Raw genomic sequence first — 19,325 nt, 5'->3', positions numbered from 1 at the left:
ACTTGAAGGAGGACCCTATTGGCAAAATGGATTTACTTTGTTGCATAGTTATTTTAAAAACCCAAGCACAGTGCATCTGTGAATGGCACATGGCATTTATTTTCTGAAATAATTATAAAGGCTGCCAATATCAATGGGCATATTCACCTTAATTCAGTAATGACTCCACTTTCATTTTAATACAGAAATCTCTAAATGCTCTAAAACTCAGTCAGAGCAAATAGAGAGGCATTAATCTTCGATTGCTTGGACCAAATGCGGCTTGTTACCTCTTTGTGTATGGCTTGTGAGCTAAGGTAGATGGGCAGGTGGTAGATCACCAGGGCCAAGTCTCAGCTGAGCTCCCACAGTCAAAGGCCAGGCTGAGGGCTAGATGACCTGAGGACATTGTAGATTAGCAGTCTCCTTGCTGGTGATTCAAAAAGCAGGTGGCAGTTGAGAGTTCATTGGACTGCAAGAAGATCAAATCAATCAATCCCAAAGGAACTCAATCCTGACTGTTGTTTGGAAGGACAGATACTGAAACAGAAGATGAAATACTTTGGCCACCTAATGAGAAGAGAAGGCTCATTGGAAAAGGCCCTGATGTTAGGGAAAGATGAAGGCAAAAGGAGAAGAGGACGGCAGAGGAGGAGATGGTTGGATAGGGTCATTGATGCAGGGAGCATGAATTTGGGCAAGCTCAGGAAGACAGTGGGGGACAAGGGGCTTGGCTTGCTACAGTCCATGGGTCACAAAGAGTTGGACATGACTTAGTGACTGAACAACAACAGCTGTGGTCAGGAGGGTCTTTGCCCAATTTCATGACGTACTTCAGTTGCCTCCATCCCTGTGTTGGGAATCCCTACTCTCGTTTACTCATGCCCTAGTAACTTTCCAAATGGATTATGGTAACATGCTCTACTTTGAGCTACCCTGGATGATTATCTGGAAGCTTCAAAATGCAGCAGCGTGGGCAGTTATGTGTGTTTCATCTCTGCTTAAAAAAACTACATTGGCTGTCAGGTTGCTTCCAGCTCTAATTCAAGGTGCTAGTTGTGACCTTTAAAGCCCTACATGGCACAGGACCCAGGTTATTTTAAGGACTGCTTCTCCCTGATTGCATCTAGTCATCCCATCAGATCCAGCAGAAGGGACAGGTCCTGTGGGCTAAGGAGCTTTGTTAGGCAGGATCCAGAAACAGAGCCTTTTCTGATATGGCACCCACCCTCTGGAACATCATCCCCCACCAGGTGAAATTTCCAGCTTTCTGGAAGGCACTCAACAACTGGATGTGCCATCAAACTTGAGGTGCCCAAGGAAGTATGGAGTCAATGAAATGGTTACACTGTAAAAAGGTAGAGTGAACTCTCCTCTATCTTTTTATTATATGTTTAATGTACCTTTTAATTTTTAATTGCTTTTAACGGTAGAAGAGTATGATTTGTGTTTTAACTCTGTACGGTCATCTGCAAGTAAGATGGGAATCCATATCAATTTAATGAATTAATTAGTGCAATTGCTTGATCTTCAAGAGACCTGATTAAGTACGTTGTATAAACTCTGCTAGACAGCACAAGGAGCTATAGAGGAAAGTGAGAAAAAGCTAATTTCTATTCCTTTAGAGTGGCTGGAGCTACCCTATTTTAATCCAAAACAAATGATGCTGATTAAACCCCATTGCTTGCACTGGGGATGAAATTGTATACTGCAGGCTGGGCGTTTTGTGCAAAACTTGCCAAGAAGATGTATTAGCTTGGATAGCTTTAGGGGTGGGATTTCTTAACTTTGTATTGGAGATTGTTACTTGTCTATTCAGATTTGGTTTCACTTTTGATGTGCCGATACTTTGTATCAATAAACATGTTCTTTGAGGAACTTGCAAGCCTCGGCATTCTACTTTATTTGTTTCTGTCGGAACCATGACAGGAAAAGTTTTTGAAAGTGATGCCAAACTTCATAGACAGAAGAGAAACAAATTGAATTTCAGAAAATAATCAGTAGATAGATATTAGTGGAAAGGAAAGGGTCCATCCACTTGTTCTTGTAGACTATCCTTAATACCCAAAGGAGCATGCCAAACATCAAATATTTTCATTAATATTAAAAGCAACAGAAAATATATTCAATGCATAGGCAAAGGCAAATTTAAATTTTTCAGTTGCGTTCTTAAAAACATGCTGATCAACAATAATCTAGTTCCCAGAAATATAAGTCGTATAATGCCTCCCTTTCTATTGGACAATTATGTGTATTTAGCATTTTTCCAGGCGATAGTAAGAGCGACTTCTATTTCTTGCTTTCCTTCTGAAGCCAGTGTAATCAAAATGCTATTATTAATATTTTTATTTGTGTTGTAGCCTTCACCAAAGAAGTCAAACAGTGGCTTATGCACAGTTTCCTAACTTTCTGGAAGAAGAGATCAAGGTTTTATCTCGAGCTGCTGAAAAAATGGAAACTTCCATGCGAGACTTGAAAGAAAAACATCAGAAGCATAAACGCATGCTGTCTCCAAACGGTGAAAAAATACATAAGGACAATACTGGGAATGGAACCCTGTGGTTGCTTGAGAGGGTCGTGTCTCTTAGATTAAATCAGCACTACTTTATTTTTTTTTTTAAAAAAAGAACATTGCCATCGGTCAGACTAAACACTTTAAATGTTTGGGGTTTTATTTTTTTAAAAAAATGAAAGAGAAAAGAAAACTCTTATAAAACTGTATTTGTGCTTTCAGGGGGAAAAAAATCAAGTTTGCCAAATAACAAGGACACATGAACCTGTGTATGACGATAAACTTAATTTCTTCTTCAGAATATTTAAATAGCCGCTGTTCGTTGCATATAGTTTATTAGAAACAAAGGGGTTATCGGTTTCTAGCTGTATATGAGGACATTTCATAAAGTAACTAGCATTTGGGTTTTTTAAAAAAAATTTATTTCTCTAAATGTCAAAATAATAAATAAATAAATAAATAAATAAAAGAATCAGGATTTTCTTTTGTTATTAAGAGCTTCGTGACAGGCTTTCAGAGAAGCAAAGGAAATGGTGACATCATAGATGATGCTTACTATCTTACAGCCCACATTAATTAGTGAAGCTGGCACTTGATTCCTCGGCAACATATTGTTATCTCATGCGTCATGAGAGATAGCTTTCACATAATGCTCTCTTATAGCTGTACAGAACAACTATGCACAAGCAGACAGGAAGCAGCTGTGTTTGGTTAAGCAATTCAATAAATACTTGAACAAAAAGGATGTGTATCCTGATAATCAACCACTACTGGCAATTTTCAGTCCATAAAGAATTTCTCTTATAGCAAGTGCTCAAATACATGATTGGGCTTGGTTCTTTGGATTGTTACTAATTAGATACTAATTAGAATTCTAAAGGATACACAGATATGTGGGTGAAGACAGATTGTCTAATTTACCTCTACAGAGGAAACAATCTGTAATATCCAGCTCAGATGGAGACACTTTGACAGTGTTTTCTTTCCAGAGCTTGAACATCTTCCAATCACAGCTAAGATTATTTGAAGGGAAACTAGAAGAAAGCCAACACTCTCTTATAAGCCTAAGTAGCAGCTCAGAATAGCTGGCAAAAATCTCCATTTGTGAAATATAATATTTTTATGAAGTTGACAAAGATTGCATTATTTGGAACTGTCCTACTGTTCAAGCCAAGAACTCAAATATTGAAATGTTGGTTATTTTAGAATAGTAAAGATGAGGGCACTAGCTCATAGCTTCGTTCTTGGCTGGGAATAGACTAATGGGTTGTTTTCAAAATATCAAAACTGCCTACTGCACCCAAGGTAAAGACCTGCCTTGGGTGCAGTAGGCAGTTCAAAAAAAAAATCATATAGATTTTGTAGGATCATCTCTTTGAAATTAAATCTTTAAACCAATCTATCATCTCCTGCTATAAGGTTTTGCTATTAGTAAAATATTACTGGTAGGAAGAATTATGTCATCTTTTTTAATTCCAGATCAGTTATCTAGTGAAGTTTTCTCTGTGGTTTCCAATATATCTGGATGTGTGTCTGAAATGCTACCACTTAAGTGTCAGAACAACGGTGCAACCAACAAGTATAGAAGCATCACTGGAGCCTGCAACAACAGGTAAATCTTGCTATCCAGATCTACATTTCAAATGTAAAGTGAACTCTAGTCTACTAAATTAGTGTTTATTTTAAATCTCACTTCAGAGTTTATCATAGCGACAAACGAGGAATGTGTTGAAGTCAAAGAGAAATGGAGAGTGGACTTTGGCATTTCACTAGGCTCGTTTGGATGCAGATTATTAAATTGTGGTTTACTATGATGTACAAAATGGCTCATGGTCTATTTTGCTTTACTTTTCCCTGCAACTGCTGAAGTTTGGTTCATTTGACAATGCGAGAGAATACAGATGTGCTTTCTTGTAAAAGTTGAAGCCTTGGCAGTGAAATAATGGTCATTTTGACGATTCAGAAGACATGAGTCTCCATGCGTGTATACCCTGGACTATTTGTAGGTTGTCAGTTTACCGTAGCTGCATTATGCAACCATATGGAGGAATTTAGCATATAAATCTCATTTATGTTCAGGTACAAATTTATTTTAAGTCTACAAACAAAAGTTCCTTTATGCACAGACTGCTGACTTGGCAGATTGAAGACTATATCAGTAATTTTTACTGTCTTCAATTGAGAGATTTTAAATGAAGACAGTAGTTTTATACACAGTAGCAGAACTATCTGGCCCACAGTGCTTTCAAGTGCTTTCCATCTAATCAATTTTTAAAATTTATTTATACACTTCTTCCCCAGAAATTTACTTCTTCTTCCAGAAACAGTCAGTTGTCTGTTAAAATATTAAAGCAATCAAGAAGAAAATAACTGGCTAAGCTGTTAAATTAACATATCATTATTTTTAATTGAGTGAAATAGCACTATATGCCGATCTTTATGCCATTTCAATAAAGACAAATCAACTGTAACTAATCTGAATGCTTTATTAAGGCATATGTCAACCTTCAAGTGTGAATTATCACAGTTAATTAACTGTTTTACTGTCTCATGCTGCTTTGCAAATTGAGCCCTTTGGTATACTGAAGATCAATCAAGTATTAATAAAATAATTGTTCTCTATTTAGTGTCCACTCAGAAAAAAAAATCCTTGTATGGATAACAGTCTTCAGATTTGTTTTTTTTCTCTCTCCCCAATTTCCTCTGTTGAAGATTCAGATTATAGACAATGCTTTTAAAATGAGTACCAGGATTTGAATGCTTTGCAATTCTTATTCTTTTTATTATATCCTGTTCCTTCTTTGGAGACCCAAATTAATCTATTTGAGTCTCTGTATTCCAAAACCATGACCCCCTTTCCTCTGCACACACACACACACACACACACACACACACACACACACACAATCCCCTTTAGCTTTGCCTGCATGGCAAACTTTAGTACTCTTTCATGGTCTAATCTGAAGTTCCTACAGGAATATTAAAAATATAATTGTAAAACTGTCCGAAACATGATATGATCAAGAAGTAAGGATTACATAGATTTTGATGAGATGTTCAATGCAAGGTTTCGTGATAAAGTATTGAAAGTTGGAAACTGCCATCAATATCCCCAGCCCTTTTTTGTTAGAGAATTCATTAAAGTGGTGTGGGTTTGAATATTTTTAATCTTTTCTTTAGTGTGCTTTTTTATCCTGGCCTCAGCTGCCATTTATGAGATAGCTTATGAGATAAATAGGAGTTACTAATGAACTCCTCTGCTGTGTGTGAATTGTTCATGTCTAGCATTCTTCTCGATTCTTTCCTGTCATCCTCTGCAATCACTCTCAATAATGGCTGTGATGAGAATAATCAAGAAAAGCAGATAAACATGAAGGGAGGGAACAGGATAAAGAATCTCTCTTGTCCAGCGTCCTTAGGGCTACCAAATATGGGCTGAAGTGATCTAAAGGTTGCAAAGATATAGAGAACTGCTATCTTTTTGCTGCTACTGAGCGATCATTCAGATATTTGCAGCCCAAGTTGATAATCCTGAGTTCCTTGTCCCTTCTCAGCACTAAGCGAGAGTGTCTGAAGACTCCACCGTTGAATTATAATGGTGACAGGGACCCTTCTGAAGCCACATCAGTCATCTGCTCTTTGCAGGAACCCAGCTTAAAACATCTCAGACAGTTGGCAGTCTAGCTGCCACTTCAATATATCCAGTGAAGGGATGCCACCACGTCTCTGAATAATTGGTTCCACTATTCTTATTGTTGAGAAGGTTTCCCCCCCCCGCTAAAGCTGAATGGTAGTCTGCCTTCCTGTAATTTAAATCCATTATTCCGTGTTCTGCATTCTGGAACAGGTCCTGATACGTGACTCCCTTTCAGGTATTTTAAAAAAGGTTATCAAAGCTGTCCCAATAATCTTTTCTCAAGATTAGAAATACCCAGTTCCTTGTGGCTTTCTTTATAGGATTTAGTTTCTAGTTCTCTGATAACTTTTGATGCTTTTCTTTGAGGCTTTTCAATTTCTCGGAACCTTCGGTGTCCATAACTGGGCATCACACTTGAGGTAACTTACATCAATTTGTTTTGTGCCTGTTCAACATTACAACTGCATTGAAAATAAAAAAAGAGATATAACCAATACTCACATTTCTGCCATTGTAACATCTCCAGTGTTATGCGATCAAAATGTGGGCACTGTGTTTATAATGGTTGCACCATCCTGGGATCATGTAATTGTCATTTGCAATGTTCCCAGATGACAAGCAAACCATGGCACGGTTCGTTTCCCAAGCTGCGGTGATTTACTTAACAACAGGGCAAAAAAGGTATCATTTATAAGCTACAGCAATTTCTGAATAATTAATAAAATATTAAGGATAGGGGGCAGATTCTCGGAGCATCCCCAGTTTATACCTCTCTCCCATTTGATAAGGAATCTCTGATGAGCAGTTTTGAATGTGGTTCGAATGCAGTTTTCAGGCCGGACATGTGTCCACTTAATTTCGATTCCACCCAGCTTATACTTTAATTAGCTTACCTGTCAGATGCCTATCCTTATTTTCTTTTTAGTTCGCTAGCAACTGCCATAACCAAGGGGGGAGGGAGGCATTTGGGAGGGGAAGAGTGCTTGAGGAGTGAAAGAATGCTGTGGAAATTTGGCGAGTATAGACACTAACTGGGCCATCTTTCTGCTTTCAAGGATGCCAGCCCTGGGAAAGGAATTTACAATGGCGCCTGAAGCACCAGGTTCCCTAAACATTGGAGCAGAGCCTGATTGGACTACTCTCCTGGGAAGGGGGGGGGGTTTGGACATTGGAGATTACTTTCAATATATGATTTTTGTGTGGTTTTTCTTCAGAGCTTGCCTCACTCGTGCTGCACTCAGCATCTCTAGTAAAAGTACCTTTTCTCTAACACCTGTGGAGTCAAGGGTTGTTCTTCCTAGGGAGCAGGCTGTGATCAGTTTGACTCTATCAATTGTTGTCCCAAGAGACTTACACATGCCTTGCCAAAATCAAGGTGTATTATACCTAGATCATTTCCATAATCTAATAAAGCAGTTACCTTTTTTAAATAAGAGAGAGAGAGAGAGAGAGAAAGTTAAGACGTGTCTGGAAAGGTTGTCTTTGCAGATCCATGTTTGTTTATGTCTAATCATCCCATTCTTTTTAAACTGCTTCTCTTTATGATCTGTTCTAGAATCCCTCTAGAGATGAAAGTCAGACTGACTAGTTTGCTTCTTTGCTCCCCTTTTTGAAAAGAGAGGGCAACATTGGTTTTCCTCCAGTCATCTGGCACTTCAGTTCCCTAGGATCTCTCAAAAACACACATGAGGATTCAGGAAGTTAGTTGTTGTTGTTGTTTTTTTTTTAGTATTCAATTCATCTAATCTTGAAGTATGAATCTGGTACTTTTTTTGACCCATGTTTTTATCACTCTCAAGCCTTAATTCTGCCTTTCATCTGCCCTTCATAACTTCCCGAGGTACCTATAATTCTTTGCTAAAGAAGAATGAACCAAATAATATCTTGAATAAATCTGCCCTTACTTTACCACTTGGTTACCTGCTAGCATTTGACCACCTTCCCTGGGCATTTGGTATATTGATTCTTTTTCTTCTAAATTTCACACATCTAAAAAAGCCCCTTCTATTTTTATTGCCATCTTTTTCTAATGTCAGCACATTCTGGGCTCCCACTTTCCTCATGTTCTTCAGTTCAGGACTATTGTATCTCTTTGCCAGGGCTTTTTTTTCTCATAGAACGCTCAGAACGGAGTTCCGGCAACTTTTTTGGATGGAACCTTGTAGGTTAGGCAAGGCAGGTTGTATGACATGTGTGAGTTCCAGCACCTTTTTCTTTTACAAAAAAAGCACTGCTCTTTGCCCTTTGTGGCCTGACCTTCTTTCCATTTTTTTTTCTATCTGCATTTTCAACTCTTCATTAAATTTTATAGGCAATCACGCTGGCTTTTTCTTTGATTCCTCCTGACTAAAATTATTTGCAATTGTGCTACTATTTATCTCATGCTTTAGGACTTCCAACCATATGAGTGCCCATCACTTCTTCCTTCCACTTACTGTCACATTGAGTGTATTAATATCTCTTTTGTGAATCCAAGATACATTTGGCTACATTCAGCTTTGTTTTCCCTTATAATAAAATATTCCAGCATTACTTGGTCACTTTCTCCAATGTTCCAACTCTTTTCTATCCTACGTACAAGATGTGCAGGCATAAGTAGACTTGCTTGGCTGTAGTTAAATAATAAGTACAGGTAAGCTCCATTTAACAATCATTTGTTCAGTGACCTAAGTTACAACAGGACTGAATGAGTGGTATATATGCCTGGTGCTGCAGTGCTTCTGGGGTCACATGACCAAAATTTGGGTGCTGGTCAGGCTGCCCACATTTACAGTCACAGGAAAAGCTTCAATTTTCCCCAATCTGCCCTGTGCTCTGCCACTTCTGCTTCCCCCTGTGACCTTTACCATCTTCTTCCTCCCACTGCTGGTGAGGCATGCCCAGCCTGGCCCTTCTCAAGGCAGTTACTTGCCAGGCAAGGATTGGAGATTCTTGCAAGGCTATGGATGAGCTTGTGCAACTTGCCTGGTTTTCTGCACTCAGCAGCCGGTAGCTGAGCTCACTCTGGGCTGCAGCAGCTCCCATAGCAACCAAGCCTGCAGGATTTGTGACTTCCCACCAGCTTCCCCATTGGTTTTGCTTGCTGACACCTGGTAGGAAATTACAAGGAGGGCCTTGCCTAATGACCCGTGATTCTCGCTTAACAATGGCAAAGGGAACTATTGAGATTGTCATCACTCAGGGATGCAGTCACATGACATCCTTTTACAACTTAGGTGGTAGAAATTCCAATTACTGTCATTAACTGAGGATTGCTTGTAAGAATAGGAAGGAAATTACAGATGGAATAGACTGTTATAATGAATAATTGTAATAATATAAAATATTTTAATTACATAGGGAACATCCTACTTGGGGAGCTTCCAATACTGCTCTGGCTAGATGGCTTCCTCCGGTTTATGAAGATGAACTAAGTCAACCCAGAGGATGGAATCCCGGATTCTTACATAATGGATTTCCATTGCCTTTGGTCAGTACAGGATGAAATCATCTTTCAAGAAAAGGCTGTTTAGTAGGCATCTATACTGTGCTGAAACATAAGCTTCCAGGCAAGAAAAAATAAGGAAACACATTGAGAAGTAACATTCCATAATCCAGCAACACTCAATCCAACAAATATAATCAAACAGCAACTATTAACAGAACTGAAAATCAGTCTAAGAGAGGCAAAGTAGTTACAAAGGTAATGAAGAACAGAAAAGTCTTCATGATAATAATATGTACCATATAGCAACATGAAAAGTTCAGGAAACAGAGTTTAGTACTGCAGTGGTATCTTGGTACTCATCATTAATTGATTCACGGAAGTGTGATGAGTATCAAAAATGATGGTACCAAATTTGTCACATAAGCAATAATGCAGTGAGTCACAAGGCAGCTAACACTGGCAAGTTTTAGCTTGTGTGTTGAGTACAAAATGAATGATGAATATCAGGACAAAATTTTCATGTCAAAACGCATTGAGTACCACGTTTGATGAGTTTCAAAGCAGTTGAGTATCAAGGTCATCGCTCCTTTTTGTCACTCTCTTCATGTCTAGTTACAGAGTGAAAACCCTGCCTGATATTGCTTACAGTATGTGGAAAGGCAAGTGGATTTTTTCAGACTGATAAGTCCTACACTGGGGGCAACTTTGTGTACTGTCTTCTAATCCTTAGATTGTAGGATTATAGGGATGAGTTGAAGCCTTCTGTATGCTGGTGAATTAAAATTCCTGGAAGCCCTCATAGTTTTCCATGCTGCTAAGATGTTGCCCTTATCAATATCTGGAGAGACACAGATTCCCTGCCTTTGAATGGTAGAAGGTGTGCTGCATGGGGTAAGGGTTGGGAAGGTCACAAAGAAAAGATGGGGTTCTAGATGGTGCTTCCCTTCCTTACTAGCCAAGATCCCATTGATTGGGGAAATGTTGGGATGAAATTATTCATTCATGAACATTAGATATATGGGGAATTATGGCCTTGTTTCTAATGAATGAAAAGAGGGAGATATGATTGGGGGACGTATAGATGTATTCAATATTACACCTTTTTGAGCATACTAGGATAAGAGTTGCTCCCCTCAAATCTATGAACACTGCTACCTCGAAACGCTGCATGCATAAATTGTAGAAAGAAGGTCTGCACATACTGTATAACATCATCACCAATACTAGCACAAATAAAACACAGCTGTGCTTGTCTCATTGCACTGCTGAAGCCTGCAGACAGACAGAATAAAAGTTTCCCCTGTCCAGTCATGTCTGACTCCCCACTTTTTTAGCCAAGGGAGCCAGCATTGTCTGAAGATGCTTCTGTGGTCATGTGGCCAGCATGACTACATGCAAGGTGCAAAGAATGCTGTGACCTTTCCACCAGGTGTACCTATTTATCTACTTGCATTTGCATGCTACCAAACTGCTAGGTTGGCAGAATCTGGGGCAGGAACGGGAGCTCACCCTGTTCGTGCAGTGCATGGGTCTGTTGACTTGACAAGCCCAGCATCTTAACCATTAGCACTCTCCTATACATAATGGGCAAATATTTCACTGCATTACAGGCAAGAGAACTTCTTTATTTCTGCCTGGGAAAGAGACCTCTGGACCCGCAAGAATACCATCTGAAGGACAACTTCTATGTTGCCATCTACTGTAGGTGCCAGAAAGCAACCCTTCCCCTCAGAAGCCATGTGACTTTCAGTTTCTTTCCCAACTTTTTTTTTGGGTGGATAGCAGTGCTCTCGTTATATGATTGGAGATTGGAGTAGGACCTCTTAAAGTGTAATTATATCTGAACGTAAGTCTCATTGGAGGTCACCTCTGAGTAGCCATGCAGTTAGCAGTTACCAAATAATCAAGTTATTTGGGTCTCTCTCAAGATACTAAGGGACGTGGTGGCTTAGTGGGTTAGGACGCTGAGCTTGTCGATCAGAAGGTCGGCAGTTTGGCGGGTCAAATCCCGAGTGCCGCATAACAGAGTGAGCACCTGTTACTCGTCCCAGCTTCTGCCAACCTAGCAGTTCGAAAGCACGTAAAAATGCAAGTAGAAAAATAGGGACCACTACGGTGGGAAGGTAACAGCGTTCCATGCGCCTTTGGCGTCTAGTCATGCTGGCCACATGACCACGGAGACGTCCTCGGACAAGCACTGGCTCTTCGGCTTTGAAACGGAGATGAGCACTGGCTCCTAGAATCGGAAACGACTAGCACACATGTGCGGGGGAACCTTTACCTTTACCTTTACTAAGTCGCAAGTTTCTTATTTTCCAAAAGGATTCATAACATGCTAGTAAATATGTAATTCAACCTTCTGTGGTGTCCAACCCCTACACCTGCGTCTAAGTGCCAGTCTGTCAAAATGCAAAGAAACAAGCCAACAATTTGGGGTTAGATGTTTTTTCAGGTGTGGGGTAACATTAGAAAAAAAAAAATACTATGTAACATGGTGACTTGTTAACTCATTGTCCTCCAGGTACGTGAAGTGACCAGAAAAGTTATTGAGGCGTCTAATGAGGCTGTCACTGAAGATAAGCTATATTCTGATCTGATCATGGTGTGGGGACAATATATAGCCCATGACTTTGCCTTTACTCCCCAAAAACTTTCCTTCCAGGGAGCCCCCAATTGCCAAATGACCTGTGCAAACCAAAATCCATGCTTCCCAATACAGGTACTATTTTAAAAAAAATATTTACTTCTAAATACTTTTTTTTTAAAAAAAGAATCCCATTCACAGTTGTGTACTGGATGTGACCAAATAATTTGTCATTGCATATTTTACATATCTGTGCTTGTATGTATTTAAACTTATATGTATTTAAACCTTTGGGGGCCTATCAGTGCAAGCAGATGCATTCAATGTATGAAATTCCAGTGGTGAGCATATTCAAAAGTCTCACCATCCTATGCAGTAGTTATTAAAAATAAGGAAATCCTTTGAGGAAATATCAATCCTTCTTCAGGGACCTACTAGCTATAATTAAAATCCAGCCTAGCTGTAATGAAAATTATCACTCTGGGTTTCAGGATATGTTTTATATTTGAAAAAATCCATCCCAGATATCTCCATTTTGTTTTAATCTAGTGGGAACAGATGTTATCCTACAAATGACATAGGCAGGACTTGGTGATTTGGTTAGATATCCTGACTTTGTACTAGATAATTGAGGGGTATATTCATTTATTCCACAACATCCATAGGAGACAAAATAGCTGTTTTTATAGCAATTAGTTCCATTCTTTTATGTCTTGTCAAACTGACAAGCCATTACAACCCCTTGGCTGTATTCAGATATTTTAATTTGATTAACCATGGTTTGTTAAACAAGACATAGTTGATTGAGTTCACAGAATAAACTAAGCCATAAAGTAGCTCAGTTCATGTAACACGCTGAGTCAAAATTAAACAATCGCCCATTTTGGTTTATTGTTAAGTAAATTGTGTTCATGTTTACTCCACCTTAAACATGAACACATATACAGTTAAAAAGTGCTCAACATTTAAATAAAAATATTCCAAATTCAAATGCTAATACCGATTCCAAGCCAGCCTAATCACCCCAATGGTCAGGAATATTATGATGGGTGGGAAGAAAGTGAAAATATAATAAATAATAAATACATATAAATGAAGACACAGGTTAGGATGATTTTCTGGTCCCTTTTGCAATTGGTCCCTAAAATTTTGTTGTATCAATCACCATTTAATATATAATTTCTTTGAAGATTAAGAATAAGAAATGTACTTCAGAAGAATGAATTTCTTCCCTCAAAACAAAAGAATCCTCTTGAGTGTGATACTTATAATTCTGAGATAGATTTTAATAGCTGGTAGATATTTGATGTCCTAATAGTAATTGATTTTTGTAAAGGGAGCATGGTAATCATATGTTATTTAAATTACCATTGTGATAAATACAGTAAAATAGCTAGAAATATTTTCTCCTAATAATTAAGGGTAAAACATTCTATGAAAATGCACACTCAAATTAAATGCTAAAAGAGGGATTCTTTTAGCATTTAACCTACAGCGGAATTATGACAGAATTCCATACTTACATGGCAACCCCAACCTATTTCCCTTGAATGAAAAATTAAGATGTTTCAATGTAAAAACTGTTGTGCAACACCACTTAATTTGATACCACAATGATAAAAAATATCATGACATAATATTAAGGGTAGTTCCAAATGTAAAATGTATTTTAGCTTAACATTTTCAGCTCCATCAAAGTAGCCCTAGGAAAATCTACATTGCTTTCTTTGGATTGTAAGCATATTTATCTCCTGTAACCTTACTGGTATTAATAATCAGAACAAAGGTTCGCATCCCACCAGGCTCAAGGTTGACTCAGCCTTCCATCCTTCCAAGGTAGGTAAAATGAGGACCCAGATTGTTGGGGGCGATTAAGCTGACTTTGTAATAATGCCGCTTGGGGTGTGTGTGTGAAAGCCCTAACAAGCAGGCATATACATAGAATGAAGGCTACTGCTAAGCTTGTAAGCCGCCCTGAGTCTTCGGAGAAGGGCGGGATATAAATGGAATTAAAATAATAAATAAATAAAAATAAAACAAAGGTAATATACATGAATGCCAATGTTATATGTAATCTAAATCAACACTGCTCTGTGACACCTTCCTCCTACAAAATAACTGAAAATGGGAAAGTACAACTGGATTCAGATATTCAACCACAGCTGAATTGGCCAATTGTTTTCCACAATAACAAAAAAAAAAGGAAAATTGGGGAAGGCTTCTGCATAATGCATCATTCCTGCATTTTAAGTTATATTCCAAAGATGCCAAATTACAGGTAGTCCTTGAATTATGACCACAACTGAGCCTAAAATTGCTGTTGCTAAGTGAAACATTTGTTAAGTGAGTTTTGCCCCATTTTATGACCTTCCTTGCCACAGTTGTTAAGTGAATCACTGCAGTTGTTAAGTTAGTAATACGGTTGTTAAGTGAATCTGGCTTCCCCATTGACTTTGCTTGTCAGGAACTGGTCACATGTCCCCAAGGCACTGCAACCATCATAAATACGAGACAGTTGCCAAGCGTCTGAATTGTGATCACGTGACCGTGGGGACACTGCAGTGGTTATAAGCAGTGCTTTTTTTGTAAAAGAAAAAGGTGCCGGAACTCACACATGTCATACAACCCGCCTTGCCTACCCTACAAGGTTCCACCCCAAAAAAGGTGCCGGAACTCCATTCTATGACAAAAAAAAGCCCTGGTTGTAAGTGTGGAAAAAGGCCATAAGTCATTTTTTTTCAGTGCTGTTTTCAGTGTTGTAATGGTCACTAAATGAAATGTTGTTAGTTGAGGACTACCTGTATAAGAATTCCATCCACGTACAGAAAGGTTTCTCCTGCACAAAGATCACGAAATGCTTGTTTCTCCTTTCTTTCCGCCTGACTCCACTAACTACACATAGGAGCTAAAAAAAGAAAGAAAGAAATTCATTTTTTTCATGCATAACACGACAGAAAAGACATTCGCAGTTGTGGCGTACGACAACTTGTTCGGCCACAAAAGGCTTCTACTGGAAAATGTGTATGTGTGATTCCCTCTGGAAAGAGAGGGAGGGGGGAAGCCAACAAAGCATCTGACATTTAGAGAAAATTTCTTTTAAGACTACAGATCAAAGGAAAGAGTTAAATCCTCTCCTTTTATCTGTTGTGGTTCTGATTTATTTAAATTTAAAAGTGGCCCCCATGTTTTGGCATATGGGTGTTTCTTTTTTTTTTTGCAACCCTAATAAAGCATGCGACATTCTACAGATCTACAGATAGATCCACCAATGGATTAATGGAAATGCTTTCTATGAACTATTTTGCAACAGCTAGAGAAAGATGCCACATCAAATCTTAGGCAAAAGGCTGTACTGTGATTACTATTCCTTGTGCCAAGTTAGAAAGGGTCCTCATCCATCCAGAAGAGGCCTTTCACTCATTGTGTCAAAGCCTTCTGTATGCATTGGGCCTTACTACAAAATACTGGGTAAAACTGTAGATCGGGGTGTCAACCTTGCAACATAACGTGATGAGTCGTGATGTATCACAACCTTTTTTCCATTGCCGGCAATGGGGTGGGCGCGGTTTCGGCATGATGCATCCGGCCCGCAGGCCAGCAGTTTGACACCGCTGTTGTAAATGAATTGTAAAAAGGAGTTGCAGCGAGGATTGTAAATTTGTACTGGAGAAGACCTATTGTGGGAAACACCGTTCTATTTATATGTGTGGTTTTATATCCCCTTTAACTTTAAACTTAATAAATCTGATCCCCATTGTGCTAAAAATAGGCTATGCTCTTTCATGAAAAATAATTAATTTAATTCACAGATCTTTCCCCATGATACATTCTCAGCAAGGATGGATTGCATCCCTTTTTATCGTTCAACTCCTGCCTGCACCACTGGTCAACAGGGACTATTAGGAAATCTATCGGTGGCAAACCCAAGGCAACAGATGAATATAGCTACTTCCTTCCTCGATGCCTCGACTGTTTATGGCAGCACAGCTGCCACAGAGAACAGGCTGAGAAATCTGACCAGCAAAGAAGGCCTGCTAAGAATCAACCTGCTCTATTTTGATAAAGGGCTTGAATATCTTCCTTTTGTCGACCAAGTGCCTTCTCCTTGTGCTCAAGATCCAAGGGGGGACAAAGCAGAAAGGATTGAATGCTTCATGGCTGGGGATAGCAGGTCTAGTGAAGTGCTTTCCTTGGCAACTCTACACACTCTCTGGTTGCGAGAGCACAACCGACTGGCGAAAGCCCTAAAGGAGTTGAACCCTCACTGGAGTTCTGAAAGGGTCTATCAAGAGACTCGCAAAATTGTAGGTGCTCTGCATCAGGTCAGTCTATGCTTGCTCATATCTTCCTTTCGTATCCTAGTTTCTCCTTTCTCCCGCTTTCATCGAGAGGAATTTTGTGGATTGCCACGGTATTTACTCCGATCTCCAGGCAGTCCTTGCCTTACAAACCAATTGAGCCCCAACTGAGCGAGACAGTTGCTAGGAGAATTTTGCCCCATTTTACGACCTTCCTTGCCACATTATTCTTAAGTGAATCACTGTAGTTGTTAAGTTAGCAACACGGTTGTGAAGTGAATCTGGCTTCCCCATTGACTTTGCTATTCAGAAGGTAGCAAAAGCTGATCACGTGACCTCGGGACCCAGCAACCATCCTAAATATGAGTCAGTTGCCAAGCATCTGAATGTTGATCATGTGACCATGGGGATGCTGCCATGGTTGTTAAGTGTGAAAAACGGTCGTAACTCACTTTCTTCAGTGCCTTTGTAACTCTGAATGGTCACTAAATGAACTGTTGTAAGTTGAGGACTACCTGTCCAGTATAATACCAGAATGGTAAAACTTAATAATAGAATGCTCCATCGATTCCAAGATGTATTTTTCATGCATTACATTTTTTTAATGTAAATGCCCATTGCCACAAGCAAAGCTGGATTGTGCTATAGTCATATTTATTTAAGATCAAATTTTTGAAAAAGTAGAATTAGAGTTAGTTAGACATGTTGCATTCATAAGGAAGTTGCTATTGAACTCAGTGGTCTTATCTGTTGCTCAAAGTGCTTTATTATCATATCTTTTTGATGGCCATATGCTTTTATCTATTGCAGCTGAACTGTTGTGTTTTCTCTTAGAGTCAACAGTACTTAACAGCTTTCTCAGCAATAAGCTATATGTGCTTTAACTCATTCTGTGTAGCTGGATACTGAAGGGAAACTAGAGTTCTGATTCACAACTCCTTAAAGGCTTGTGTTCTCCTTTGTCTCCCTAAACCAAGATCATCTTTGTTTGAATCTCATTATATCAAGTTGGTTTTACCATTCCCCAAGACTCATGGACTATGCTATGTTGGCTCAGGAATTCTGGGAGTTGAAATCTATGAGTCATAAAAGAGCCAAGGTTGCCTACCTCTGCCCAAGACTATCAGAAGGAAACATGCCTGTTTGCCCAATCGTTCATATTCATTCAGATTTCCCAACTGAAACTGGAGTCTCTGCTAAGTGTGATCAAAATTTGATTATTTTTCTTTCGCCTTCCATCCATTAACTGCTGAACAGGAGCTTAATCTTCTTCTGTTACTCTTTACTGATTGGTTCTTAATGAGATTCAAGGTGCTGGTGATGACCTATAAAGCCCTACATGGCTTGGGTCCGGGATATCTGAGGGAACACCTGCTGCCGGCATCAAGTTCCTTTCGTCCAGTGCGCTCCCACAGGGAGGGTCTTCGCAGGGTGCCACCGGTAAGAGATTGCCGGCGGATAACACCCAGGGGTAGGGCCTTCTCAGTGGGTGCTGCCTGCCCTCTGGAACCAGCTGCCAGTGGAGCTTAGGACTGCCGGGGTAGGTAAAATGAGGACCCAGATTGTTGGGGGCAATTAAGCTGACTTTGTAATAATGCCGCTGGGGGGGGGGGCGAAAGCCCTAATAAGCAGGCATATACATAGAATGAAGGCTACTGCTAAGCTTGTAAGCCGCCCTGAGTCTTCGGAGAAGGGCAGGATATAAATGGAATTTTTTTTAAAAAATTGACTTCTTTATCAAGATACCTTGAGGACATTTTGAGATGGGTTCTCCAACCACAGACTGAAATTGAAGGAAACTAAACAACTGATCTTCCCTCGTTCGGTTTGCCCCTTGTTATCCACTTATTGACCCAGCTCTTATCAGATGGCATATTTTTTAATAATGCAGAACTTGAGAATACAAGTCCATGTCCACTTAATGTTCAGACTCTTCATCAAAATTACAATCAAGAAATGTCACCTTCCCACATTCAATGGTGGAAATTTGTGGTTCACTTTTGATTTCCCAGACAGCTAAACTATTCATTCATGGTTTGATGGTGTCAGGCATCTTATCAAAACTTCCTTCATCTTACCTTCATCCTTTAAACCTGCGGTTTGCCAAGAGGCCTTAGTCAATTTTCCCAATTTATCTTCCATTGTTGTACGGTTCATTGAGTACCAACCAGGGTTAGAATACAGTTAAATCACTACTCTTAGCATGCATGGCTCTGCAATCCTGGTTACTTCAGAAGTTTCTGATTTGCCTACATCATGTGCTATGTCAGCTAGAGATTAAAACTGCATTCTGTTTGTATCATTTTGTACTCTCCTGGATTTTTCTATAGCACCCTAGAGGCATGTGAGTTATAAAGAAAAAGATGTATATGTATGTATGACAGGAGTTGATGAAAACTATGGTACAGATCCAATGTTCTGGAGGATATCGGTTTGCTTCCCTCAGAAAACTGAGTATTTGTCATAGTAGTTCTATCAAGTGCCACACGGAAGCTGTGGGAAACTACTCCAAATGGTGGTTATAAATGGTGGTTATAAAAAAATGGGATTATAGGAATATAGGATCAGCTATATCAACTTATGACCATGGTTAATATCTGAATTTCTGTTGCTAAGCAAGGCAGTAAAGTGAATTGTGCCCAATTTTACAACTTTTTTTGCCACGGTTGTTAAGCAAATCACTGCAGGTGTTACATGAATTACGCAGTTGTTAAATGAATATGGCTTCCCCCATTGATTTGGCATGTCGGAAGTTGGCTGGGAAAGTTGTAAATGTTGATCACATGACCCCAGGATGCTACAACCATTGTAAATATATGTCAGTAGCCAGGCGCACCTGATCTTTGATCATGTGACTGTGGAGATAATGTATTAGTCATAAATGGAGG

At 39.3% G+C, this 19,325-nt stretch overlaps 1 protein-coding gene across 1 annotated transcript in view; it reads left to right on the top strand.

Annotated features, from left to right (window-relative positions):
• Window positions 1-19,325, top strand: part of TPO (thyroid peroxidase) — a gene marked incomplete at both ends in the record, with an annotated part of 42,131 nt that overhangs the window by 8,867 nt on the left and 13,939 nt on the right. Inside the window, 5 exons of the mRNA XM_083350169.1 lie at window positions 2,340-2,497; window positions 3,971-4,103; window positions 9,468-9,597; window positions 12,077-12,274; window positions 15,949-16,461. Coding sequence (XP_083206295.1) covers window positions 2,340-2,497; window positions 3,971-4,103; window positions 9,468-9,597; window positions 12,077-12,274; window positions 15,949-16,461 — 1,132 coding nt within the window. The remainder of the gene's footprint in view (window positions 1-2,339; window positions 2,498-3,970; window positions 4,104-9,467; window positions 9,598-12,076; window positions 12,275-15,948; window positions 16,462-19,325) is intronic.

Source organism: Vipera ursinii, assembly GCF_947247035.1.
Source record: "Vipera ursinii genome assembly, chromosome: 1".
Taxonomy (NCBI): Eukaryota; Metazoa; Chordata; class Lepidosauria; order Squamata; family Viperidae; genus Vipera; species Vipera ursinii.
This window is presented reverse-complemented; position numbering and strand designations above follow the sequence as displayed.